Raw genomic sequence first — 27,726 nt, forward strand, 5'->3', positions numbered from 1 at the left:
TACACTGATCATATATTTCTGATGTCTCCAACGTCACAGAGGTGAGGCGTAGAAGGAATTTGAATTCAGAAGTCAAGTTGCCCTCCTGGTTTTGATTAATGCAGCACCCCACCCACTCTCTTTGCACCTCAGCATCCTCTTTCTAGACCTGCTCACCTCTTACAGTCAAGCCTTGACCAAGATAGGCATTCCTACCACAAATCATTTCAGGAAACAAGAGGCTGAGCCCACCACCTCCTCTGTGGCATCTTTATTTCTCTACCTGGGAGATGAACAACGTGATTATGGGTGGGAAAAATTAGCTGCAATGAAACACTTCAGACAATTGCAAAACAGAGGGAGGAGGACACGGAAAGGGAAGCAAGGCGATTCCAGACCAGCTCCCCCCAAGAGGCTTGTGGTCCAAGCCCACAACCCAAGGTGCTCTGGACACAGTGGGGCAGGACCATGCAGTGCAGACTGGTGGGGGGTGGGGGGGCGGTGTGCAGTCAAGAAAGGCCAGTCACAACAGGGGCTGCCGCTGAGCATGAGTTTATTGACTTCGGGCCTCACACTTGCTGCTGCTTGATGAAGCTGATCAGCCCATTGGTGGAAGAATCATGAGAGGTCACCGGGCTGCTACTGTCAAGCTCAGGCTCAATTTTTTTAGCCAGCTGCTTCCCCAGCTCCACTCTGCCAGGAAAAGGAGGAAGAATGGTTTAAGGAGGTTCCAGCATTGCTAGTGAAATCCACGGGCCAACCCACAACGTGCCCCTGCAGTCAACAACTCACCCCCACTGGTCAAAGCTGTTGATGTCCCAGATGACGCCCTGTACGAAGATCTTGTGCTCATACATGGCTGCAGAGGTGGCAGACAGTACATATCAGGACACTGCTGGCCCAGTCCAAACTACCCCAATTTGGTACCCTTCCCACCTCACTCACCAATCAAAGCTCCAAGAATGAAAGGGGTGAGCTTAGTGAACACGATGGAGTTGCTTGGGCGATTTCCTTCAAAGACCTTCAGAAAACACCAAGGAATGTTTCCCAGTTAGTTGTGACTCTCAAACATGCTGCCCTAGAGACTGGACAGTGAAGACTGATCCTACTACTGGGTAGAACAAGCCAGGCCTTGCCCTCGCCCCACAACTTCATCTCTCCAACTCTGACATGCCACTCCAAAGCCCACTTCCGAAGTGCTGACCTTGTGCGGCAACAGCTTTTCAATGTCCTCTGCACTCTTCCCCGCAGCCTGGAACTCCTTCCGGGCCTCGTCAGTCGTTTTCCCCTTCATGAGGGCCTCAGTCTGGGCCAAGAAGTTGGCCAGGAGGATCTGACAAAAGAGACATCCAATTTACTTGAAAGCACTGTCTGAACTTCAGAGGAGACAAGACCATCTGGCACTGCCCACTGGAGCTGGTCCCAGCCTGAGTCAGGCTGCCTGCCCTCCCTGCATTCCTCATTTGGGGTGAGCGGGCACAAGGGCATGCCTGATGAGCCCATGGCAGGCAAGCACTCTTACCTGCTGAGCCACCGTGGCCCGCCCCTTGCTAAGGGTCTTGTTAAGAACATTACCAACATCCATCTTTTAAGATCCTAAGGGGGAGGGGCATCAACTTTCTTTTCTAGTTGAGCCTCAGTTTCCTTAATCTTTTGGTCACAGAACGAAAGAGGAGAAGAATGAGAATTCACACACAAGTCTTTTAACTCCAAAGCCTGTGTCCACAGTAACTTTATACTACTCTGCATCCCCAAGACAAGACACTCACTACTCACTGGGACTTTTAAAATTAACGAAAACCTATGACTGATTTTCAAGGACTTTGTTTGATTGTGAATTGGAGAGTTGTCCTGTTCAATGCTGTGACAGGCAGGACCTCACCCCATGAGCTTCGTCCCTGGCTGTTGCACCTGTGCATGTTAAGTCAAGTCGCCAAAGGGACTTTACAATTTATATCAAGACTATGGGCCTTAAAGTAGGGAGATTATACTATTGGGGGGGGAGGTGGGGGTCCATGTGATTACAGGGGAAGAAAAACAAGAGTTAGAGAGATGTAATAGAAAATAGGGGAGGAGAGAATCGAAGCTTGAAAAGGACTCAACCTGCCACTGATTGTTCTGCAATGAAGGAAGCTACAAGTTAAGGAACACAGGCGGCTTCTGCTATAACAAATACCTAAAAATGTAGACATCACTTTGGAATTAGACAGTGGGCGGATGCTGGAGGAATGCTAAGGAGCAAATAAAGCCTAGAATGCTTCGACAAGACTGTTAATAGAGATCTGGTCTTGGAGGAGTGAGGGCTCAGTGGGGCAGGAGAACCATGAACTGGAAACTGTGGCAAAAACTTAAGTGAAATTTTGTTCTGCAGTTAAGTAAAAAGCAGAACTTGTAAATGATGAAATTATTATTTGCTGATGTGATTTTCAACATATTGAAGGTATAGCCTGGATTCTTCCTGGGACTCAGTAAAATGCAAAAGGAGAGAGATAAATTGAAGAAAGAACATTTAAACAAAGTTTGAGAAGGACTCAGTCTGCCATTGCTGGTTCTGAGATTAAGGAGGCTATAAGCCAGGGAATGTGGGTGGCCTACAGAAGCTGAGTATGACTCCCAGCTGACAACCAGCAAGGAAACTGGACCTGGGCCCAACAACCCCATGGCAATGAACTCTATTAACAAACTGAAGGAGTAAGGAAACATTCTCTCCTAGAGCCTCCAGAAAGAACACAGCCCTATGAGACTCTAAACAGAGCCCACTTAGAGCCTGCTGGACTTCTGTGGAACCTACACAATACTATATGGATATGTTTAAACCACTTAATTTGGTTAGCTTTATTAGGGCATCAGGAGAAAACCAACAGCTGCCAATCAGCACATCAGGTCTAAAGACGTCTGAGAGTGATATGAGCCTGGGGATGTATGAGGATAAAGGCTCTTACCTTGTGATGCAAGCCCTTCCGTATTGGGTGCTGGGTCTGGACCGGGATGAGGAAGTCACAGGGAATCATCCTGGTGCCTGTGAAGGGCACTTTGGTCACCCAGGCAGCACCCACCCCAGTTCACAGGAGCTACCGGCATGATCTACAGGAGAGCACTGACCTAAGCCAGACGTCTCTGCTGACTGGTCTCCAGGCCCAGCACCCCCCCACCCAGGCCACAGGGACCCTACCTTGGTGGATAAGCTGGTAGAAGGCATGCTGGCCGTTGGTCCCAGGCTCCCCCCACAAAATGGGGCCTGTCTGGTAGTCCACACGGTTGCCAGACTTGGTGATGTACTTCCCATTGGACTCCATGTCACCCTGGAATGGGACAGGAATCCAGCCCTTTACCTGCAAGTCGTGCCCCTCCATGCGCTGCACCCAACACCCACCTGCCTTAGCCCCACGAGGTGGACATGCACATGGGTGTGCACATGCTCACCGCCTTTCTGACTTAAACATTCTGCCAGTGGGAGATGGTGGGTATGGGGGCCGAGAAGGACCTCCCCAAGGGCAAAAACCAGCCACAAAATCTTTAACTGATTTCTTGAGGGAGGAGGAGACTGGGGTCCTGAGTGCATTACTTTTGTAGGTTGTCACCTCAATTAGATATTGGACCCCCTGAACAAATCCTTGGCATGAACAAATCCTTGGCAAGGATTTGATCATGCAAATCCTTGCCAAGGCAGCTGAGACTAGGGGACCCTTGGCCTCTCCTTCAACCACAGGATTCTTCTCCAGCTGTTGGTGAGCTCTGCTGTGCCCACCACAGGAACCCAGAGCCTGCAGGGCAGGGACCAGGTTTGAGCCAACAAAAGACTGACTAGGATAGGGGCTGCTCAGTTTCTGGGGATGTTGGAGATTGCTGGGCAGGGGGCTGCAGAGGGCTGTGAGTGGCTCAAAGAGGTGCCCAGACCAGTGTAAACCTGTTACCAGGGCCAGCAGGCTATAGTGGTCCCAGCCCCACCCTACAGCAGGCCACACAGAATCATGTCCAAGAAAGAAGGGGCCCTGGCTGAGACACATGTCCCAAGCCAAGGCAGGACCTAACTAGACAGAATGCACAGATAGCCAATCACTCACACCCTCACAAGTGGTCGAACTCAGCTCAGACAGACACTGGATGTGAAGGGGAGCAAAGGCGGGCATTGACTATGTCCTAGGAGATGGGGAAAGTGCCCCTAGAGGAGCAGGAGCCTGAGATCACGAGCCCCACAGACCCTGCTGACCCCTTGGCTGTTGGTACCTGCTGGAAATAGGCAGCAAAGCGATGTAGATACTGGTCATAGGGCAGCACAGCCTGCGTCTCACACCCAAAGAAGTTGATGTACCAGACACCCAGCAGGGCCAGCACAATGGGAACGTTCTTCTCCAGGGGTGCCGTGCGGAAGTGCTGGTCCTGAGACAAGAGCGGGGTGGGGGGGAGCTGAGCAGCTGCCCGGGAGGCAGGGAAGGGAGCCGGAACAACACAAACGTCTCTGGCAGAGAACAGAAGCTTCAGCACTCACCATCCAGTGAGCCCCCGAGAGCAGCTGCTCAAAGTTGTCAAAACCTGTGACACAAAAACAGTATCAACAGAAAGGGCCATGCTCTGGGCCCTCCTGACAGCAGGCACAGCGTCTTTATGAAAGAGGGAAAGACCAGATGTGGCGCTAGAAGAAAGAGGACTGGGAGGGCTAGGGCCTGCGGAAGAAGTTAGCCTTTCTAACCAGAGTGGGCCTCGAGCATAAGGCCAGGTCTAACTCCCCCTAGATGGGAAATGAATAGGACTGCAGGTGTGAGAGGCAGAAAGAAAGGCTAGCCTGCAAAGCTGACTGCAAAGAAATGTTTTGGCCAAGGGCAGAGAGGCCAGCTGGTCTGAGGGGCCAGAAAGGTATTTGGAGATACAAAACACTCCCACCCCTGAACTAAGATGACAACACTGCCTACCTTGGGAATTGCAAGAAGCAGAAGCACAGACACTCACCCACGTGCAGGGCAATGGAGAGTCCGATGGCTGACCACAGAGAGTACCGGCCTCCGACCCACTAGAAAAGACATGAAAAGGTGCTGAGGAGGGGTTGGCACAGCCCACCCCCTGCCCCTCCTGCCACAGAATTTGCCCCCTGAGAGCTCTGCTCCTCTGCGGGGGCAGCTCCGAGGACCTGGGCCCACCTCAGCTCTGAGAAGCTAACAGCAGGCCAGGCACAGGTGAGTCCTCAGGCTGCCCCACAGAGCAGACTCCATGTGGGACCACTGGAACCACAGACTCAACTGGAGAGCTTACCATGGCCAGGCCTGTCGCTTCAGGCCGCATGGACAGACCTAGTCTCTGGTACCTGAGTCTGGTTCCACCTCCTCAGATGCTGACAGACCTACCTACCTGTGCCTGGTCTGGCTTCCTGAATCCAGCAGTCTCAGTACCTGTTACCTGGCCCCTTCTACTTGGACACTGACTGATCCAGAGCCTTCTACTTGTGCCAAGGACCACTTCCTTGGATACTGACAGGCTGAGTACTCCTGCCTGTGCCTGGTTCAGCCTTCTCAGACACAGAGCTCCCACCAGCGCCCAGCTCCCTCTCCTCAGACACTGAGAGACTCAGCATCTCCTCCCTGTGCCCAGATCCAAGTCCTCAGACCAACAGACCCACTGCCTCCTACCTGTCCCAGGCCTACCTCCTTGGACACAGACAGGCCCAGAACTGCATACCTGGTGCTGACCACACCTCTTCGGACTGACAGACTGAGTCTCATACCTGTACCCAGTCCTGCCTCTTCAGGCTACACTGACAAACCCAGTGCCTCCTACCTGTATCTGGCCCCACGTCCTTGGACTCTGAAAGACCCAGCATTTCCCACCTGTGCTTGGTCAAGCCTCCTCAGACGGCAGACTCAGCACCTCCTTGCCCCTCCTCCTTGGATAATGACAGACCACAGCTTCATACCTGTGCCTGACTCAGCCTCCTAACACAGTGACATGAATCCAAAGCCTCCTAATTCGTGCCCAGTCCCCCTCCTCAGACACTGACACTTAATAGATCCAAAGGCTTATACTGAGTCCAGCCCATACCCTTGAACACAGACAGATTCAGAGTCTCATACCTGAGTCCATTCCCAACTCCTCAGGCTGCACTGGCAGACCCCAAGCCTTGTACCAGGGTCTAGCCCAGCCTCCTGAGACACCAACATATCTGCGTCATACTGGGTTTGACCCATCTTCTCAACCTCAGTCCAGAGACAGCTAGGCCCACCACTCATTCTGTACCTCCTTGTTCAAGCCACATGTACAACAGACTCACCTTTATACAAAAATCTCTTCAGAATCTTCCTAACTCTACTACAACAAATATTTATGGAGCACCTACCATGTGCCCTGCACAGGCATTGAAAACAATCCAGTGGTGAAGAAAGACATAAAAATAACCACACCAATAAATAAAAGTGTTCAGGAGGAAGGGAATATGGTACCAAGACTGAGTACAAAAGGAATCTGAGGGATATGTGATCCTAGGTTTGACAGATGAACAGTCATTATCCAGGGAAGCAGTGAGAGAAGAGAAGCATTCTAGCAGCCAGAACAGCATATGCAAAGGTCCTGTGGTAAGCACAGCTATTCTCAATAGTGAAAGAATTAAGCCAAAAAAATAATTTAAGTGACTTAACTTCTCAATTTGTCTAAGAAGGAAAGATGTTAATTAATTACATCACAATGGATACCTAGGGCATGAGGTCTTAAATCTCTCTAAGATGCCTGCTGAAAAGAAGGAAGCCTAAGCAAGGCTAGGCATGGCACAGTCTAGAAGAGGAAGGAAGGGTAGAAGCTAAGAGGCAAGACTGGATATCAAAAATAGCCTATAGGTAAGGTCAGGGTAGAAGAAGGGAAACAGTTTAGGAGGCCCTGGTGGTCATCTAGAGAATAATGCTACCCTGGACAGAAGAGCGAGGAGGAGGCATAGAAGGGGACTGACTTTAGAAAGTTCCACCAAACAGGATGACTGAGAAGAATGAGAGAGATCAGGTGTGGCTCAGGGTCGCTGGCCTGGGCAATAAAACAGATGGTTGGCACCCTGACCAGGAAAGGCCTTGGGTTTGGAGGAGTCTTACATGACAGACACAGACCCACAGACCAGACCATGCCTGTCAAAGGCTCTCAGAAATCACCTAACAAACTCAATTATAAAAATTCGACCTGAGCAGAAAGCTATAGCTTCTAGGCTGCTCACCTTTGCCTGAGGCCAGGTCCACAAACCTTACTTTTGGGAGAGCCAAGCAATGACAAACAATGATTGATTTGGGCCTCGGAGACCTCAACCTGCAGACACAAGCCTCTGGATCTCACCTTCACCCACAATGGGTCTCTTGAACCTTTCAGACACAGCTCCTCAGTCAGTTCAGCTGTCTATGCTTCATGTGCCCCAGTACCCCAGACCTCCTCTTTTCTAACCAGGTAGAGTCCTACCTTTCTATTCACCTGAGCAACACAGACACATGTCAACCAGCTCCAATGTCACAGACTGAACCTTGGACGGGTTAGGGATCCTCAGGTCTTGGCAACAACCTCAACTCCACACATATCAGACTAGGGTACTGAGGAGCCAGGTGGCTGTCCTACCTGACACTGAGGGGCTCCCCAGATCCCACCAGGCAACCCAGTAAACACACCTGTGATGGCTCTGGCTTTCCCTTGATAAAGCCCATACTGCCCACCTGATTTGATTGTGCCTACTCCTACCACTGAAGGTCCCACATGTCTGACCTGCCTTCTCAGGCCAGTTACACATTCCTGGGCCAGACCCTGCTCCATCCACTTCCCCTAATAAAAACCAATGAACCTGAGCCTAGCTTCCAAGGACCCAAGGATGAAGTTTATACATCTCTGCCCAACAGACCCTGGAGCCACAGACCTTGCCAAAAGATGCAGGTAAACATTCTAGTACTGGACACGATGCAAAAGTTTTAGAGGGGAGACCAGGCTTTGCTGACCTGTGTCCAACTCCAGTGCCTCCCATGATGAGGTTAAATGCCTGTCAGAAACGGGCTTCAGACATCTCAGGGGATGGACCAGGCTTCAAATATCTGTCTGTATTTCACCCAACCCCGCACACCTCAACCAACAGGCTCAGGCCCACCTCCCTGAGCATAGCTCAGGTTCCTCATACCTTCCTTCCCAAGGAAGTTCTGTTCTCATAGACCTCAGCTCCCATCTTTATCTGGGGTCTGACTTGGCTTTTCATGTCTCACAGACAGATACATCATCACCAACCTCTGCTTAACCTAGGCACCAACAACCTCACTGAGGATCCTTGGACATCACCAGATAAGAACATCTCTGCATACCTGTGCTCCAGAGACCTCATCTGAGAGCACCTGAGAGAATAACCCATGCTCTCCAGGCCTCACCTCTAAGACCCAAATCTGTACACCTCAGGTAGAGCTATGATCGAAGAACTTCACCTGCTGGAGCCCAGTTGTACATACCCCTCTAGTACCAAACGCCTTGCCTGAGAGAGCCAAGTCTATTCATCCCTGTCCAACTTGGCCTGCAGACCTCTCATGACAGACCCACAGTGGTCTGCCTACCTGGAGCCTAGAGCTGCAAGCCTAACCTGAGAGGCCCACCAAGGCTTAACCCTTGTTCCTCAGGTCTCACTGTATAGACCTTTGTCTGAATCCAATTCCTGAAAGGGCCAACTACCTACATGTACCCAACCCTTATGCCTCAGGTCTCCCCAGGAGAAAGCACCTGGAGGGCAAGCTCTCCCTACCTGTGATTGCCTTGTTTCCCAAGACTGCACCAGACAGGTCAGTTCTGCTTACCTATGCTTGACCCTGGCTCCTCAGATTGCACATGGCAAAACAGTTCTGCCTACCTGGGCCTCACTGGCTCCTCAGCCCACACCTGGCAAGCCAGCTCTGCATATTTGTGCCTGACCTTGCTCTCAGACCATACTTGGAAAGCCAATTCTACTGACCTGTGCTTGACCCTGGCTCCTCAGACCACAATTAGCAAATCAGTTCTGCCTACCTGTGCCTGACTCTGGCTCCTCAGACCACACCTGTAAAGTCAACTTTACCTACTTGTGTTTGGCCTCTGGCTCCTCACACTGCACCTGACTAGCCAGCTCTGCCTACCTGTGCTTGACCCTGGCTACTGAGACTGCACAAGGCAAACCAGTTCTGCCTACCTGGGCCTCACTGGCTACTCAGACCATACCTGGAAGGCCAACTTTACTTACCTGTGTTTGACCCTTGGCTCCTCAGTCTGCACCTGGCTAGCCAGTTCTGCCTACCTATCCTCGACCCTGGCTTCTCAGACCATTACCTGGCAAACCAGTTTGCTGACTTGGATCTCACTAGTTCCTCAAACCATATGTGGCTTGACAGTTCTACCTACCTGTGCCTAACCCTAGTTCATCAGACTGCACCTGGCTGCCCAGCTATACCTACCTTTGCTTGACCTCAGATCATACCTGGAAAGCCAATTCTTCTTACCTATGCCTGACTGTATCTCCTCATACCTAGAAGGCCAACTCTACCTACCTGAGCTTGACCCTGGCTCCTGAGACCACACCATGAGGGCCAGCTCTACCTACCTGTGCCTCACTTCAGCTGCTCATACCCCATCCCAGACATCGGTTCTTCTCACCTGGGCTTGACTCTGACTTTTTAGATCTCATTGGATAGGCACAGTTTTGTGAAACTTCCCTGACCCTGGATCCATGGACCTTACCTGATAAATTCTGCTCTGTGCCTAACTCGTGTTCTTCCAAACTAACAGATTAAAGGATGCCAATCTGTGACAGACACAGACACCACAGATAATCCTGAGAATTCAGTTCCACATAATTTAACTGACCATGGCTCTTCAGACCCCACATACTACTATCTTGGCCTCACCTGAAAGATCTTGCTCTGTTTACCTGTCTTTACTTCACATCCTCAGAGGTTATCTGAAAAATCAGATTTCTTCCTAGGTGAGCCCAACCCTGGCTCCTCAGGCCTCACCTGACAGATCTGCTCACTTACCTGTCCATGACCTCAATAGAAGGACCATGTCTTTCAGTTCAACCTGCCTCTACTTACTCTTGGTTTCAAAGATGCTACCTGATGCTCAGTTCTACTCACCTGTGCTTGACAGACATGGAGTACAAACCAGGGTCTGACCTTACTAGCTCAGACCTTACCTGTGACATCCAAAAATACAAACCAGTGTCTCTCCTCAATTCTCCTCAAAACCTTCCTCAACAGACCTGGCTCCTCAGAATACAGCTGGCAGCGAGCTCTACCTACCTGTGCCAGACTCAGGCATCATAAACTTGGATGGAGGCAGGTCTCAATCCCTTTGCCCGACTTCAGCTTTTCAGTTTTTCTCAGGGGACCCAGGATTACCTCCACGACCACCTACCTGCCCATCACCTGAGGATATAGTTCTAACCTGGACCCAATCATGGATTTTCAGACTTCATTAGTCAGACCCAGCTCTACGCACCTCTGCCCATGTCCTTACCTGACTAACCCAGTTCTACTTATATGTGCCCAATCCTGGCTCCTTAGATCCCAGTTATACACAAACCTTTTCTGGTTTTAGTTCCCAGGACTTCAGACAGACTTGGCACTACAGAGCACACCTGAATTATACATGCCTACACTGAACTGATGCTGTCCCTCAGACCCAATGGAATCCTGCTGCTGACCTCAACCTGAGGTAAGCCGGGGACAGCTCAGTCATGCCAGTGTCTGAGTGACCCAGGCCTGAAATACCTCATCCTAAGGACACGAGTCTCTAGACCTTTACCTACCCCGAGCCTCACAAATCACACATTACAAAAACAGCTCCTCTGTCAATTCACTCATCTGTGCTTTGCCTGCCCTAGCTCCCCAGTCTCACCTCTTCTAACCAGATACAATCCTACCTTTTTCTCATCTGGCTCCTCAGAGCTCATCCTCTGTGACCCTAAGTTCTGCACATCACACTTCTTTAGGAGGCCAAGAAAGTCAGGGACTGACCTGGCATGGAAGACTGTACCTGTCTGTGTTTGCCTAATCCTGAATTCTAACCATCTTGTTTGAGCAACCAGCCACCCATCGCGTGACACTGGCTTTTCAGAACTGGTCAGAGAAACCCCAGTTTAGAAAACCTGCCCCAAGTTATAGATCTAAAGCTCTCATCTCACAGAAACAGGTTTAAGTATCTGTGCATGCCTGTCACTCATCAGACCTCATCTGATAGAACTGTCTCTAAATACTCGTGTCACCTCCAGAATTCAGACCTTTACCTGTCCTGGCTCCTCCTAACTCACCTGTATCTTTCCTAGTTCCTCCTTGAATCTCAAATATACTTGGTCCTGGCTCCTCCTCAGACCTCAACTGTACCTATCCTGGTTCCCCCTTGGATTTCACCAGGGTAGAATCAGCTCTCCAATGTATGCTGACTCTGGTTGACCCCACAGACCCCACAATTCACCACCTCACCGCTGCCTGATCCTGACACAAGAGGCTGCCCCTGTGATTTACCCCAGCACTCCCAGCCTGACCACTGATACGTACCTCTGCCAGGCCAGACTCATCCTATTCCCTTCAGAGCCATGGCGACAGACCTATGCCTGACCTAACTCCTCTAACACACCAAAAGACCCCAACTTCAGAAACCTCACCTGTCCCTAACCCTGGCTCTTCAGACTTCACCGTCTGGATTCAGCAACATAAAGGAGCTCATAGCTAAGCTAAGTCCCTCCTCCAGCCACTGAGGCATGTCTGAGATGGACCACAGTCCCCTCCTCCTTGGTCACTCAGGCTCACTAGGCAGCCACAGCCCTGTGTCCAACTACCATTCCTCATCCTTACTTGGGAAACCTGCCCCTCTCCCTAAGCCATACCCCAACTCATGTCTCCATGCTGGGTAATAATGTACAATGACAACCCAGACTTGGGAGACAACCCTGCTCTGCTGGGCTCCTTGGCTGGCAGGAATACTCCATGTTTCTGAGCATTACCTGCTTAGGCTCTAGTTCCCTGGGAGGAGGTAATAGGGCCCCTTTCTCCTTTATCAGGCATACAACACTTGTTATAATCTATACTGTCTTTCTCCACTGGGTTCCTCATTTGAAGGACATGGAAAATGAACTGAGTGACTACTCTTCTAAAGATGGTACATAACTAGTCCCATTGACTCATTATACAAAACAGATGCCTTGGGGCACTTGATTTAATTCTTTCCCAGACTATGAAAGAAAAAGGTCTTTAAAACTTTCAACGCAAGGAATTCATATCAGTGAATGCTGCCACAAAGAACAGAGCCTCCAGCCCAGAGGCCAGAAAATAGCCCCCAAAGGGGAACACTCTGAAAGGACTATGCCCTCTGTGGTGCACCTGCCCGGCCATGTGTTAGAGCACTGCCACACTCACAGTGCTCACACCCACACCACAACCTGTACCCCAAGTCTTCACTGTAATCCACAGTCAGAGCCCCAAATCTCACACTACCAGGCACTCAGGCAAGCCTGCAAGGAAACCTCCTGTTAACTGCTCGGCTCCAGCTCAGGCTCCAGCAAAGATGAGTCTATGTGATGACCTGTCACTACAGAGGAGCCAGTAGTTTTGCCACTAGAAGCAAAGTTGGCTGTGCAAGCTGCCCAGGCATTGCCCCATCCACCCCAGGCAGGCCTCCGCCCCTACTCTTTGGCCCTCTAGCTGCTCCTGCAGCAACTTTCCAGGTCCACCCAGGAATACCTCCTACCTCACCCTGCTCCTTGACCTTTACAGATTGTGGCTGCAACTCGGAGAAAGGTCGTTACTAAGAATAACTCACATCCTCAGCTCAGTGTGGGGTTAGGGTAGGGATGGCTCTGGTTACCCCATAGTGGGGGCTGCTGGCATGTACCCCACCCCAGAGACTTGGCCCTGCAAGTTCTGCTCAGCACTTGGGTGGAAGCAGAACCCTCATCCTGACCAGGCTCTTCTTGCCCCACAAGTCTTTATTTGGGCCTTTCTGCTGTTTCCAAAGCCAGGCATGCAGCAGGTTCCCCATAAATGCTAAGCTGACCTCACAGGCCCTTCATCTAAGTCTCAAGTGTCAAGACTTGGCAAAGGCCAAATAATTCACCCAGCACAGGAAGTGCCTTTACTTACATCCCAGAACTCGAACATGTTTTGAGGATCAATTCCAAATTCCTTCACTTTGACCTAAAATGAACAAATAGAGAGAGAAGAAATGAAGACTTTGTTAGCCAGATGGACATAGGCAGACAAGAACAGGAGTACCAGGATGCAGGATGCAGGATGCAAGGATATGACTGTACCAGCTACCAGAGCAGCCTTGCCTTCCTCAGAGCCCGAGATGGAGCAGGGCTAGAACAGCCTGTGAGTTGAAGGTCAGAATGAGGATCTGCCCACTCCCAGAGCCGGATGCCAGGCCAACCTACCTACAGCATGCCAGCCACACTGGCCCGTGCAGCCCTCCTGCTGAGGGAGGCTGGGCATCCAGTGTGAGGATCTGACCCACTCAGTTTGGTCTGCGAAAGCCACTTCCTGGGATACCAGACAGATATCTTCCTGGGATACCTGAGACCTCTCAGGACCTAGGATGGAACCTGGGAAAGGGCTGGGGCCATCTCCTAGGCCAGGGCTCACACAGCCTGTACACATGCCCAGCCCTTCCAAGAGCTGAGATGGTAACTCCACTCTAGGAAGCCTTTAGGGACATCCAATCCTGCTCTTCAGGTGCCCCAGCAACCCCTTCTCTCTATTCCCCACAAGAGAAACCCTACTGACCAGTTTAAGTCTGCCTGCAGAAGGGTTTATGGTTAGCCAGCCTCAAAATGTCTTCCTCTCTACTCCACGGCAAGTCAGCATCCGAGGCAGAGATCAGGGGTAGGAGGGGTGGGAAGGGGAGGAGAGGAAGACCTGGGTGTGGTTCCCAGCTCTTGACAGAGCTCAGTATGGCACCCACCACACACCAAGTGCTTGGTGAGGTTGCTGATGCAGTTGTTCCTGGAGCCTAGCCTCAGTCTGCCCTGCTGCCCCACCATATGCATTGCACAGCCTTGTGGCCTGGACAGACTTGGAGCTGGCAGGCAGGTGACCCCAGTTCCAATCCTGCCATCACAAAGTTGTGCAATCACTAACTGGGGCAAGATGGCACATGCCTTCATTGGGCTGAACGTAGTATGTAAAAAGTGGGATCCTCCCCATCCCCGCCCAGCTTATCTAATTTGGGGAGGAGTAAGTGGCAGAGGCCCAAGAGGTCAGGAGTGTGGAGGGCTCTGGATATCAGCCAGGCCCAGAATACGGGTTGGGATTAACATGATCCAATTGGCTACAAGCTCCTCATTGGAGCTGCAGAGGTTTAATGGGAGAACATAAAAGAGCAAAGATGGTTTGCAGCTCATGCCCCTCACAGGCAACCAACCCCCTACCCCATCAGCTGAACCTGGATTCCCCAAACCCACAAACCAACTCTCAGATCACGTATTCTGAAAGGCCGTGACCTCAGCCTGGCCTGACCCCTCCAGGGAGGTGATTACATGGACACTTACCGTGTTGGTAGACAGGGCAACAAAGTGCTTCGCCACCGCAGAAGGCTACAAGAAACAGAGCCAAGTTACGCCAAACCCACCCGAGAGGAGCCATCCAAAGGCAGTGATCCCCATTACTGGAGAAACCAAGGCCCCTTGAAACACTGACTGTTCCCAATTCTGGGTTCTGAGACTGTCAGATAAGCCCAACTTGAAGTTGAGAAGGTCGAAGGGCCAGATGCTGGCCTGCCCATGCCACCACCCCACACCTAGCCCAGGAGTCCTACTCCTGAAAATGGGTGTGGAGAGGATCCTGCATGGCCAAGGAGCCTTCAAGCTTGGCTCCTTAGAAACAGCTCTTAGCCAGTCAGCACAGGTTCTGCCATATTTGATGTGTCTGGAGGTAGGTGAGGAAAAGGAAGGCACCAGAAAGGCTGCCTCCTGCTTCCAATCTCAGGGCCACTTGGCCCACTCAGCTCTCCTGGGCCCAAGAGCTGCTCACTGCCTATCCACCTCCCGTGTGAGACACCCATCTATACACTTACATCCTTGGCCGACATGAGGAGCCACTCCTTGGCTGTCTCTGCATTAGTGATGGTCTCCTGGGTGGTGAAGGTCTGGGGGCCAGAGAGCACAGCAGTTAGCCCCCACATTCACGGTGTTGCAGCCTGAAGCTAGGGCCCAGTAGCGGAGGGCCCTGAGGCCATTTCACAAGGAGCATGCATGTGGGTCACCAGCAGTTACTCCACACTGCAGAGCTGGTACCTCCAACCCACATATCCAGAAAGCCACAAAGAGTGGCTATGTCCGGGGCAGGGGCCTGGAAGTAGCATCATTATCCTGTGATTCCAGACATTATGACCATAGGAACAGGAACCTTAGTGAGAGCCATACCCACCCCCCATACCATTTCCATAGGCCAAAGGTCAGAGCCCCTCTAGAGAGGGACTGTACCCATGCCCTGGGCTCCCTTCAGCCCAGACTAGGCTGTATCTCAGCATTCAGATGGAATTCCTATATTTCATGTAAGGAAATAGGGCATAAATTACAAAAACAAAAACAAAACATAACAAAAAACCTCCTCTATTATCATGGCACTATTCTGATGAGAAATCAGGGAGAAGCAACCATTAGGGCCAGATCTGGAAGAGAGATGAAGACAGCCCCAGGCCACGCACAAAACTGCCAAGTGAGTGCAGGTAGCTTTAAAACAAAGGTTCCAATGGACAGATCCAGGATTTCATAAGTTAAATCACATTTGCTGCCAAACAAGGTAGCTATCTTGACCCAATCCACAAAGCATGGTTCACTCAGAACCAGTCAGGAGGGTCCAATGCCCAGGGCAGAGGCAAAGCGTCCTCCCACCCCCACCCTACCCAGTGTGGGAGCCAGGCTGTTTCAGGGACATACCTTGGAGGCGATGATGAACAGGGAGGTCTCAGGGTTCAGGCAGGCCAGGGTTTTGGCAATGTGGGTCCCATCAATATTGGAGACAAACCAGACCCGGGGGCGTCCTGCAGAGTATGGCTTAAGGGCTTCAGTTACCATGAAGGGTCCCTGTGGGAAGACACATTAACACTACACGATTCCAGGGCCCACAGGAGGTGGGGCAGGGGAAAGCCAGAGACCAGCCCCTCAACCCATCCTAAACACAGCCCCCTCCTCACCAGGTCAGAGCCGCCAATGCCGATGTTGACAACATCTGTGATGGCCTTGCCTGTGAACCCCTTCCAGTCTCCACTTTGGACACGCTGGGACAGAGCAAAGACAACGTTAACCCAAATCCCCACAGACGAGCTACTGCTCAACAATGTCATGACCTCTGTGTCCTTCCTGCCTCAGCCCCAACTTTCAGGCCCTGGTAGTAAGGACCATGGCAGGAGATCCCAAGTGGGGAGACATTCCCAACCTCACAGTAATATTTTCAGAATTTGCAAAACCAAGGGTCAAGTCTCAGCACAACCTCATATGTCAGAGCTCAAGAAATGTGAAACCACTGTGATGGTCTGTGTCAGGGCCAGGAGTATCAGACATGTAGGTAACCTCCAAATGGATCCATACGCACTGGTGATCACACCCCTGTACAACTTCTCATCAAGGGCTGATCTGTGCAGCCATTAGGATATTGGGGAAATGATAGAGTGCAACTTCCAAGGCCAGATCATGAAAGACCTGGCAGCTTGTGCCTTGCTCTTTTGGATCACTCAGTTTAAGCGAAGCCAGCAGCTTCGCTTCCACGTTGTGAAGACACTCAACCTATTCCAGGAAGAGGCTTCCTTCTAACAACCAGTACTGACTCGCCATCCACATACAAGAATCAAATTGGACTCAGATTCTTCAGATAACTGCAGACCTGGCCAACATCTTGAATACAACCTCAAGAGAGACCCCAAATCAAGACCACCCAGGTAAACCACTCCCAAGTTTCTGACCCAAAGTGGGTTAAGATAATAAATGCTTACTGCTGTTTTAAGCCAAGTTTTGGTATAGTTTGCCACATGATAGATAATTTAAGCATATTTTGGTATCAGAAGTAGGGTGCTGCTATAATAAAAACCTAAAATACATGGATAAAAGCCAGAAGGACTTTAAGGAGTTAATGAAAGCCTAAAAACATTGGCTTGGAAGACACTGATAGCAGAAGTCATGGAAGACATTGATGGCAGAAGTCTGATGGTCCTTGAAGTGGCTGCTGGTGCAGGTTTAAAGGAAACTGTTACTGGAAGCAGGAGAAACACAGATGTTTGTTATGTAGTGGTAGAAAGTTTAACAATATTTTCACCTGCACTGACCTGGAAAGTAAAGGATGTATTGTTATAATCTGGATGTTCTAGCTAAGGAGTATTTCAGGCTATATTGTAGGAATTGTCTGGTTTGGAATGCTTACAATAAAACATAAGAGGAGAGAAAAAACTAATGGAAGAACTTTTAACAAGGATCCAGGAAACAACTGATTCTAAAATTAAGAAATGGTTCTGTGGCAAAGATCAAATTCAGGGCTGTCACAAAAGCATAGTAAAGAGACGAAGCCAAGGTACAGTTATAAAACCCTTGTTAAGACTACAAAGAGATAAGGTGGTACTTCAGGGAACCTTTCAAAGACAGAGCCTCTAAACAGCTTAAGAGTAACGTTCCTTTGCAGTCTCAGAAGCAAAGGTAGAGAGAATTTGAAGAAATCTGTGGATATGGCTTTTTGTCTAATGGAGTGAACCCCCACAGTAAGCTTCATAGGAGACTCACAAAGTTTTTAAGATAACTGAATTGGTAGGAACAACACCAGTTAAACTGAAAGGGACAGAGATAATATCAAAGGAAAAGAGGTCTAGGGATCACATTCCTACAGGCAGGAAGTAGGCTGAGAACTCTGTGTGGCTACAAACACAGGTACATTTCATGTAAAAACAACGACAGAGGGTGAAGCCAAGGGACTTGAGAAAATCATTTTCAGGCCTTGAGTCCTTCTGGCTTTCAAAATTGCTATGTACCAGTGACTCCTGCGTGTCTCTCATCATCCCCTTTTTTTTGCATGCTGTATGGTGTGGGTCACACTTCATTCTTTTTCCATGTTACTGTCCCATTATTACAGCACCATCTGTTGATTTTTTGGGGGGTGGAGTGCATGGACCGTTAATGAAACCTGGGTCACCTGCATAGTAAGTGAGAATTCTACCCCTGAACTACCTTTACACTTCCATTCCCCCTCTTTTGTAAAGGAATCATCCCATATCAATTTTCCAAGCCTGACCTTCTATTGCATGTTGGGTGTGTACAGGCAGGGTAGATAACTTACTGTACTAGAGTTGAATTAAAGGAAGTAGAGGTATTACCACACCTGTACTTGCTTTAGATGATGAGGTCCTAGATTGCAAGAAGATAAGTGGATAATGGGATAAGATTTAGAAAGTCTTTAGATAAGTGGGGTATTTTGCATGTAGAAGGCATATGAATCCCAGGGAGCTGGAGGGCAGACTTGCAAGACGGTTCCTAATAATCCACACCTACTGGCACTCATCATCTTGTGTAGTCTCCTCCCACTTTGACTGGAGCTGACCTGCACAGCCTTTAGGATGTTATAGAAATGACAGTGGGATTTCTGAGACTAGGTCATAAAAGACCTCAAGGTACTCTGCCTTCCTCTCTCTTGGACCATTCACACTGGGAGAACTCAGTCGCCACGTCATCAAAACATTCCAACAGCCCATACAGAGACCCAAACATAAGGAACGAAAGCCTCCTGCCAAGAATTAATGCAAACTGCTGGTAAGCCCAATTGGAAACAGATCTTCCCTCTCTGGTCAAGCCTTCAGATGATGGCAACCTTCCTGGTTAAGCCTTCAGATGATGGCAACCTTGGCCAGTATTTTGACTGCAGCCTTCTGAGGCCCTGAGCCCGAACCACCCAGCATAGCCACTGCAAATTTCTGCCCCACAGAAATATTGATTGTTGTCTTAAGCTGCTAAGTTTTGTTCTTTTTTTTTAACATGGGCAGGCACCGGGAATCGAACCCCGGTCTCTGGCATGGCAGGCAAGAATTTTGCCACTGAGCCACCATCGCACTGCTCTAGCTGCTAAGTTTTGGGGTGATTCGTTACACAGCAATCCAAAACTAGTGTACATGCCTTTCTCCCAAACCACAAAGAACCAGCAGCTTTTATTTTTAATTTAAAGAAAGGTTTTCAACTGCCCTGGCAAAATTTCCATCAATACAGAAAGAGATAAAATGCCTTTCAAGGTCCCAACTCTTCACCATGAAAGGTTTGTTATAAAGTATCCCAGGAGAGAAATCGTGTATCTCTTTAAGTATCACGACACATACCCTTTCTTTGATCAGATGTGGCTTTACAGCACAGGCAGGCAGATTCTGTAACTTCCTTTTTCAACTGCCAACTTCATTGGCAGGACAGGTGACTCCATTGCAGCTTCCTCACCGCTAATGCCTCACAGGACTATACCATATGAACCTGCCCTGTCTTTAATGATCAGCCCCAGAAATGATCTCAGGTTGTTTTGGGTTTGTGCCACTACAACCAAGGTCACAGTGAGCACCCTCACCCCTGCTTGGCAGATTTCTGAGAACACAACCATGGGTAGTGTTTCTCATAGTGGGATTGATGCAATTCAGCAGTTTTTTATATACATTTTTTATTTATTTTAATATGGTAACATAAAATTTGCCATTTTAACCATTTTTAAGTGTACACTTCAGTGGCAATTACATTTACAAAGTTGTGCTGCCATTGCCACAACTTTTTCCACTCATCCCAAACAGAAACTCTATACCCAATAAGCAATAACTTGCCATCCTTCATCTACCTTCTGTCTACATGAATTTTCTCATTCTATAATATTTAATGTAAGATGAATCTTACAATATTTGTCCTTTTGTGTTTGGCTTATTTCACTTAGCATATGTTTTCAAGGTTTACTCCACATTGTAGCATTTATCAGAATTTCACTTCTTTTAATGGCTGAATAGTATTTCCATTTCATACATAGAGCATACTTTATTTATCCATCTGTTGATATACACTTGGGTTGCTTCCACCTTTTGGCTACTGTGAGCAGTGCTGCTATAAAACACTGGCGTACAAGTTAGCTATCTGAACTCAATTTCAATTCTTTTTGGTCAGCAGCTTTTGTTGAACTATAAATACCCCATCTGCTGAGTCAGGGACTCCAGCTATAAGTGAGGGATTTCCTAGAAGTGGAACCCTACATGACCAGTACCACCCCCTCTACCTGGCCCGCCTAAACCCACAGGTTAACCAAACAGAGCACATTAGCTCTGCCACTCCCAGAAGATGGCTGGAAATGCCTCACACCTGAAGCCCAACACACAGACTGACCACCATAAAGGACACATGGGGATCCAGATGGCCATCAGGATCTCAAGCCTTCTTTACCCTGTGAAGTGCCACTCACATCGCGGCCATTCCTTTAGGGTTCATGCCAAGATCCCCTCCCACTGCTTACAGCATCTTCATATCTGAAGGTGGCTCTTGGCCAAAGCAACCCGACTATGACCAGCCACACTGGGGGCCACTGCTCTCAGGGATGAGCAGTGAATGATCACAGCCAATCAGAGCCCAGATGATCACCCTCAGAACATGGTGCCCGTACACACAAGATGCAACAGATCCCCACAGACCACCCTAATAATCCAGACTTGAGGACGTCTTGCGGAATCATCCCTGGGATAGACACTGAGTTAGCAGCAGTTGATGTGGGGCAATCCAGCTGGTCTGGAGCAATCCCTTACACACACACATACACACACACACACACATGCATACATGCATGCAAGAAAAAGAAAAGGTGAAGTTAAATGCACTGATGCTGACACAGAGCTATTTCTTCAAACTGATGAATAGAAATTAGCTGCTTAAGAGTAGGGACAAAATGAACCTCTATGCATGTGTGTGCATTTCAGAGGACATGGACATATGCAGTTTCTGAAAGACTTCACAATAATCTTCAAAAAGGTAGCCTCTGGGGAGTTGACCAAGGTCAAGGAACTTTTAGAACGTTAATTTTATCTGGTTCTGGGTTAGGCAATAAAGGCAAATAACTAAACAGTTTAAGAAAAAGCAACCTCCCTCCCCTGCTGCCCCATCCCACAGGGGCCTCACTTTCCATTTTAGATCTCTGCTACTGGCCAGCTTGTCACCATGAACCAACAGGTGTCTATAAATTCAGGAAAGAGGCTATCCTGCTGATGTCATTGTGGGTTCCCTCAGAACAGGGACAGGGCAAATTTGGGCCTCAGCAGAGACCCAGGGTTAGGCCTGATACAGTGGGGTGGGGTGGGGGGGCATGGTCCCCATCTCAGGCTGCTGTGGGGCCTGGAGTCCTGCCTCCAAGAGCAGGAGCCCCCATCCCAGCTCCCAGATTCTCAAGCACACACATGGCCAGAACACAGCCAGCCTAGCAGCCACGTACCTGGCAAAAAGTCTTCATCTTTTCCAGGACCCTGTTGACCTCCGGCATCACATCCTTGCCATCTACCAGAATGGGCGTGTTTGACCGGTTCCGCAGGGCAATGTGTAACACTGCCCGGTTCTGGGAATGAGAGTCAGAGTGTGATAACCCACCTCCCAGGGCAGCCAGTCCCAGTTAGGCACAGAGCAGAATCAGCTCAGTTCTCTGTCCACCGGACATGCAGACCAAGGGGTCAGTGCCATGGTCTCCTACTGAGAACCTACTGTACACTCAGCAGTAGAGGCTTCCCCAGGACCCTGAGCAAGGCAAGGCATGCAGTGCTAAGGGAGCATGCCAAAACAAGCCCCCAGGGCCGAGAGATGCTCAGGGCATGAAGAATTAGAAGAGGCAGTGGTGAAAACATAGGTCAGAGACAGGCAAAAAAATGTCTTCAGACAACCTAGGGCTCATCAAGCCTAAAGTAAACTCATCTTACCTAGGGGACCCCTCCGGGCCTACCTTGCAGGCATCCTTTGAAAAAGTACCCTTAGCCCTTTCTTCAGAGCAAGGCAGGAAACTCAAACTGCCCTCTCCACACAGCCCCATCACCTCCAACACCAAAAATGAAACCAGCCCCCAAGTCTGTGACAAGAGCCAGGCAGCTGGCCTGATCATGTGACTGAAACAGACCCACCAAGCTGAAGCCAGCAGGAGTTCCTGAGGGAAGCAGATCTCAAGACTTCAGATGGGCAGGAAAGGGACGGTCCTGGGACTCCAATCCAGTGAGAGGGCCATGAATGTGGAGGGCTTCATGCCACACCAGCCCCTCCAGAAACACCTCATTGAATGCAACCTCCCTCAGCCTTGCCAAACAATGCAAGCCAGGCTGAGCATGAGTCCCAGTTCTACCACTTAAAGCTGTGATGCATTTAGCTCTAAGCCTCGGATTCCTCTACGGAAGGGAATTACTATGAAAGCCCAGATGACAAGCTCATGCTTATTACACTTCCATGGACTCCACAGTAAATCAGGAACCAGGGCCTCCAACGTATGACCTTGCCACTTTTTACTGGCTCCCCATGCTGAGGTTAGGGTATTCTGACCTCAGATCTCTTTTCACTAATAAAGCTCACAGCAAGAAAGTGATGGCAGAGTCAACTTCTCTGGGAAAGTCGCTAAGCAAAGTTTGTACAGCCGTTGCCCTCCAGGTCTGAGATATGCTCCTTCCTGGGCAGACATCAGGAGCCATTTCAAGAAGCTCATCAGACTCAGCCTGCCAGTGTCTAGGCAGATCCACCCTAAGGCTGTACAACCAGCTTGAGAAAGTACACCCTCAGGCCCTACATTAAGCAAAAGCCTTGCAAAAGAGAAGGGAGGAAGCCACAGGGTGATGCTGCTAACAGTCAGATGAAACCCAAAGGGAAGGAAGAGGCCCTGGCCAAAGCCTAGGGTCCATCAGGCCTGCTCACCTCGGTGAAGTTAATCTTCTCACCATTGAACATGTGCTCCCGGGCGGCCTCCACACCCCTGGACTTGGCCTGGAAAAAGAAGACACTGAGGTCTGGTCTCACCCACAGAGGCCACTATGAGTCCCAGTCTCCAGGCCAAAGACTGGGTGCTGACACAAGGGGGCTGGTGGATGGCTACAGCCTCATTCCCTGCCCCATATAGGTTCTCTGTCCCATATGCTCCACAAGGGTTTGATCAAACATCGGCACTGAGGTCCTCTTGGGCATGGCTCAAAACCTGGGCCAGAGGCAGGTGCCCAGAACCCACATGAACACACAGGCAGTTACTGAGGTCTAAAGGAACTGAAGATGCTCAAGGACCTGCCCAACTCGCCTGCTCCACCATGGGTCACAGGTCAAGCTGCCCAAAAAGGAACATTACCAGCTCCACCAGCATCTGCATCACATCCTCGGTCACCAGGTTCTTAGAGTAATCCACCAGAATCTGCCCATGACTGGTGTTGAGATTCAAACTGCAGAAAGAAAGCAGGAGTGAAGCTGCTGAGCACCTCCCACCAACACACTAGGCCCATCTGTAGGTCTCCCCAGCCTACCATTCCCCAACAGAGTTGCTTCTGGAAGAACCATCCTCCCTGGGCCCTGCCCCACAAGGGCATCAGCTGCCAACCAAAGCAGTTCTGTCAGTCACATCTCTGCCCACTAGGCTGACTTATAGAAGCAGCACAATGAAAGACATCATCCTCATAGAGCCCACATGCAGACCCTGGGTGAGGGGCCATGCCTCTGCCAGCCAAGACTGCACCCGAGCATGGGGAGATAAGAGGGTGCAGCTGTCCCTGTGTAATTCAGAGTGGGCACCCCATCCCAGAGCTTCCACCCTGACACTCACATTCATCAACACGTACCCTGATGAGAGGCAGCCACTGGGGACTTCTAGTCAGGAGACACAAACCCCACCCCACCCCACAAGCAGCGACCAGAGAACCACTCGGCCCCATCTCCACCCTTCATGTTTGCCTCCACAGACTCCTTTCCATTTTCCTCGTTTCTAAGTCTAACGACCTCAGCCTCCTCAGTGGCAATCACACCCCAACACAGCCACTCTTCCACCACGGTTCTCTACAAATCCCCCGGGCCTGCCCCAACCCGCGATTGCACCCTGCACACGGTCACCAGCCCGTTCTCCGCCAGGAGCGGATGAAGGGAGCGGCCCTACCTCCGCGGGCTGCGTCGGTGAGAACCTCCCCTCACAATCTCGGGGTAGTAAGCCCCTTCTCTAGTGACCTGTGGGGGCGAGGGGGCGGAGCTTGCAGGTGGAGAGGAAGCTGGGGAGAGGCCTGCTCCTCCCTATGACTAAGCACCCCGGGCCCCCAAACATCCGGGGAGCCCTCCTCGAGAATCCGCTGCAAGGAGGCGTCAAGGGCGAAGTGCGGCCTGGACCCCAGGCCCGTGGATGGGGACCCCCGGGCCCGCCGTCCCGGCCTCCTGGTCCCAGTCCTTCACACCTTGCCCCCTACGCTTCGGCCCCGCGCGCCCCTCTACTGCTCCTGCGCGCTTCGAAACCATGCGGCCCGATCCAGGTCCTGTGCGCCCCGGGCCCCGCCGATAGCCTCGGCACCGCGCGCCCGGATCCCGGTCCCGAGCGCGCACCTGAAGCGGCTGAAGCGCTCCTTGTCGGCGTCGAAAAGGCGGCGCAGATTGAGCTCGGAGCCGTGCTCGCGGTGCCATTGCTGCAGTTTCTGGAACTGCGGGTTCCGGGTTAGAGTGGCCATGGCGGGGCCAGCGGGGAACAAGGACTCCGACTAGCAAGGAAGAGGAAGGAGCCGAGGCGGCGCGCGGCAAGCAGGGACCCGAGGCGCACAGCGGTCTTTATGGCGCAGGCGCCCGGCCCCGCCCCGTCCCGCCTAGTCCGGCTCTTGCCGGGTCCCCGCCCCCGGCCTTCGGCGCCCGCTACGTGACCTTGCTCAGGGCCGCCGCACCCAGGCCTCTTCGCTCGGTCCTCCGCACAACTGAGGGACCCCTTGCGCGGTCTCCCTGAAGTGGCTTAGGGCAAAGGCCGAGCTCCTATGTCCCAGTCTGCCATATTGATTCATTCGACACAATTTTGGCCAACACTTCATGTTACAGGTAGTGTTCCAGGTGCTTTGAAAAGAGATAGGACAAATGACTGAGTAAAACATAGGGTATGCCAGATGATGAAAAATGCTACTGAGAAAAAAAAAAGAAAGCTGGAAAGGGGGCTGACAATAAGGGTTTCAATTTTAAATAGGATGGTTAAGGAAAAACTCACTGATAGGGTGACATTTGAACAAAAACCTGAAGAAGGTGAGGGAACAAGCCAATTGGGCATCTTGGAGCAGTAATGTTCCAGACAGAGGGAACAGCAACTGCAAAATCCCAGAGACAAGAGCATGCTTAGATGTTCCAGAAATGGCAAGGAAGCCATTGTGGCTCCAGTGGAGAGGACAAGGGGAGAACCTGTGGGGTTGGGGGATGGTGGTGTGGATAGATCTGAGAGGGGAGGGAAAGCAACAAGATCACATGGGATCTTGCAAGTCATTATAGTTTTTTAGAGATAGTCTGGTACCTAGTCTCAAAGAGAACTTGGAGAGAATGACTCCCAGAGAGATGGGAACTGCTGGAGAATTCTGAGCAGAGGAGGGAGATAACTTGACATGTTTTACAATGGATCACACCAAAAGGGCAGGAGAGCCCAAAGTAAAGACAACAGTGAAGAGGCTCCTGGAGGCAAGAGATGAAGGTGGTTTGGGTCAAGGTAGTGGGAGTCGGTATGCTGATCTGGAAATATAGTGAATAAAGAACTGACAATTTCCTAATGAGATAGAAAAATGGTCACAGATGAAATCCAGTTTTTTACTTGAGTTCCTGGAAAAATTGAATGACATTCAACTAAGATGAGGAAGACTTTGAAAAGGGCTAGTTTTTTTGGGGGGGTAGGGGGTAGGGGGAGATCATGCTCTTGTCCAAAACAAGGTGCAAGTGGAGATTTTGAGAGGGGCACAGAGGAGAGAAAATCCCAGCTGGAGGAGAAACTTGGGAGTCATCAGTGAATAGATGACTGGATGAAAGCCAGGCCGTGAAAGAGTAAGTATAGTCAGAGGGAAGAGATCCAAAAACTGGGGGCACTCTTCAGTTGAGCTTCTCCATCATCACTCATCTTTTCTCCTGCAAGCCCAGCCACCCAGAGTGTGTGCCCTGTCCTACTGCAGTCCCAGGCCTCGGTTCTCCCAGCTCCATGCAGTTGCTGCCACCTCTGGCCTCCAGCATGACTCTTCTCTCCTGGCCCAGAATGAAGTTTCCCAATTTGGGGTCCTAAAGATGAAGAAAATACTAGGTTCTTATCTGGACAGTCATAGAGGAGTAACTGACAACAGAAAATGCAAAAAGTAGAAGAGCAAAGGTAACCAAAAGCCACTCATCATTTAACACAGCTCCACTGCCGGCAGGTTACCCTGTGCAGAGCCCTGGGTTAAATCATCTCTCGTGTAGCCTTTATTGCAGCTTAGCAAGGGATATCTTAACCGAGAGGTTAAGAAATTTGAAATGTTCAGTGGTAGCATGCTTGCTGGCCATGCAGGAGATGGGGTTTGATTCTTGGTCCATTCACACCCACTACAACCCCCCATCCCACCCCCCACCCCCAAAAAAAAGAAATTTGAAAGGGGCTACTCTGCTACTAGGTAGAAAATCAACCCAACGTTGTCTGATTCCTGAACCTCTGCTCTTTATCACAACCCTCTCCTGCCTGCCACTCCTCAGCTCTTCAGCCTTAGGAAAAAGGTGCACAGAGGGTGGGGGGAGGGGGATCACCCCAGTCATCCCAGTTGTTTTATTATCAATTAGGCCTCTGTGATTAACAGAGAAGAATTTTACAAGTAGCAATAGCCAGGAACCGCTTCCTAGAAGGAACAGCATGGACAAAGGCAGAGAGTAGGAAAATCCAGCCAGTGACTGCGTAACACTTGTCCCTTGAACTGGGTTCAACAATTTGTGTAACATACTAGCAGGAAATCCACCAGGGAAGATGTGGATGTGTTGGAGGGTGATCACAGTCACCGTAAGGGTGGAACCTTCTCTTAGAATCTTGGGGATTGAAGTGGGATCTGTTGTTCAAAAAAAACACGTAACTTTTTGAAGAACTTAAACCCTACTGTTTCTTAATACTATCATGACAACTGCTACTATAATTGTGCCAAGTATAGGGTCTAGAGTCCTCGAGACCTTGGGGGCAGTGAGGGTCAGAGGGGTCTTGCCCTGACCAGGGGCTGATTAACTGGAATAGAAAGAAATCTTGGCTTTAAAGCCCAAAAGACCCTGCTCCAGCGCAGGGCACCTTCAAGTGCCCCTCAGCAAGATGATCTGACCCCAGAGAGAGGAGTGGACTCGGAGGGGGTACATAACAGCAGAGGTGAATAAAGAAGCCCCAGTCCTAACTTCCAACAAGCTTTTTACTTTACAGCCTTGAGCAGCCATGGAAAAACAGTGATCTCCCAATAAATATTCGTGAAACCACCACTTATTGGGCTTGTGACGAGCCCAGGTCCAAACAAGCAGCCCTATTCTACAGACAAGAGAAACTGAGGCATGACCACTTAAATCAGGCCTTAATCAGGCCTGCTGGACAGGGGTCGGGCAGGACCTGGTGGCGGAATCTCAGGAAGGGTGTGGGGCTGGGGGTGAAACTTGGCGAAGGAACGGATTCAACGGGCGCGGGTGCAGTTCTGAGGTCTGAGCTAACAGCGCCCGCAGGAGGTCTTGCCCGAACGCGACACAGACACGCCGACGGATTTACGCTAACTGTATCGGGGAGGCGCACCCTTCGGAAATGGTGAGTCACGGTGACCCAGCAAGACAGAGGGGAGCGC

The 27,726-nt window shown here is 50.4% G+C and overlaps 1 protein-coding gene across 2 annotated transcripts; it reads right to left on the reverse strand.

Annotated features, from left to right (window-relative positions):
* Positions 1 to 221: 221 nt before the first annotated feature.
* On the reverse strand, positions 222 to 27,700 carry GPI (glucose-6-phosphate isomerase). 2 transcript variants are annotated; one of them, XM_077132205.1, is made up of 18 exons: positions 27,678 to 27,700; positions 23,262 to 23,352; positions 22,841 to 22,909; positions 21,393 to 21,512; positions 16,120 to 16,203; positions 15,863 to 16,009; positions 14,998 to 15,069; positions 14,474 to 14,518; positions 13,068 to 13,121; positions 4,927 to 4,987; positions 4,469 to 4,512; positions 4,207 to 4,359; positions 3,152 to 3,281; positions 2,922 to 2,998; positions 1,184 to 1,312; positions 925 to 1,000; positions 772 to 838; positions 222 to 672 (listed from the first exon to the last, which is right to left on the reverse strand). In XM_077132205.1, exons 2-18 carry the CDS (start codon positions 23,280 to 23,282, stop codon positions 549 to 551), a joined length of 1,473 nt encoding a protein of 490 aa, XP_076988320.1. In that variant the 5' UTR covers positions 23,283 to 23,352; positions 27,678 to 27,700; the 3' UTR covers positions 222 to 548. The 2 variants fall into 2 exon arrangements, with proteins under 2 accessions (XP_076988320.1, XP_076988319.1); XM_077132204.1 differs by lacking the exon at positions 27,678 to 27,700 and adding an exon at positions 24,491 to 24,723.
* Positions 27,701 to 27,726: the final 26 nt, after the last annotated feature.

Source organism: Tamandua tetradactyla, chromosome 16 (assembly GCF_023851605.1).
Source record: "Tamandua tetradactyla isolate mTamTet1 chromosome 16, mTamTet1.pri, whole genome shotgun sequence".
NCBI classification, from domain to species: domain Eukaryota; kingdom Metazoa; phylum Chordata; class Mammalia; order Pilosa; family Myrmecophagidae; genus Tamandua; species Tamandua tetradactyla.

What these genes read in the sequence shown, in the direction of transcription:
- GPI (XM_077132204.1), bottom strand. Translation starts at nt 24,612, where the DNA reads ATGGCCACTCTAACCCGGAACCCGCAGTTCCAGAAACTGCAGCAATGG. An exon ending in TCCTCATGTCGGCCAAGGAT is followed by an intron (nt 14,519 to 14,997) that starts GTAAGTGTATAG and finishes TGTTTCTTGTAG; the next exon opens with CCTTCTGCGGTGGCGAAGCA. An exon ending in CTACCAGCTTATCCACCAAG is followed by an intron (nt 2,999 to 3,151) that starts GTAGGGTCCCTG and finishes TGCCCTTCACAG; the next exon opens with GCACCAGGATGATTCCCTGT.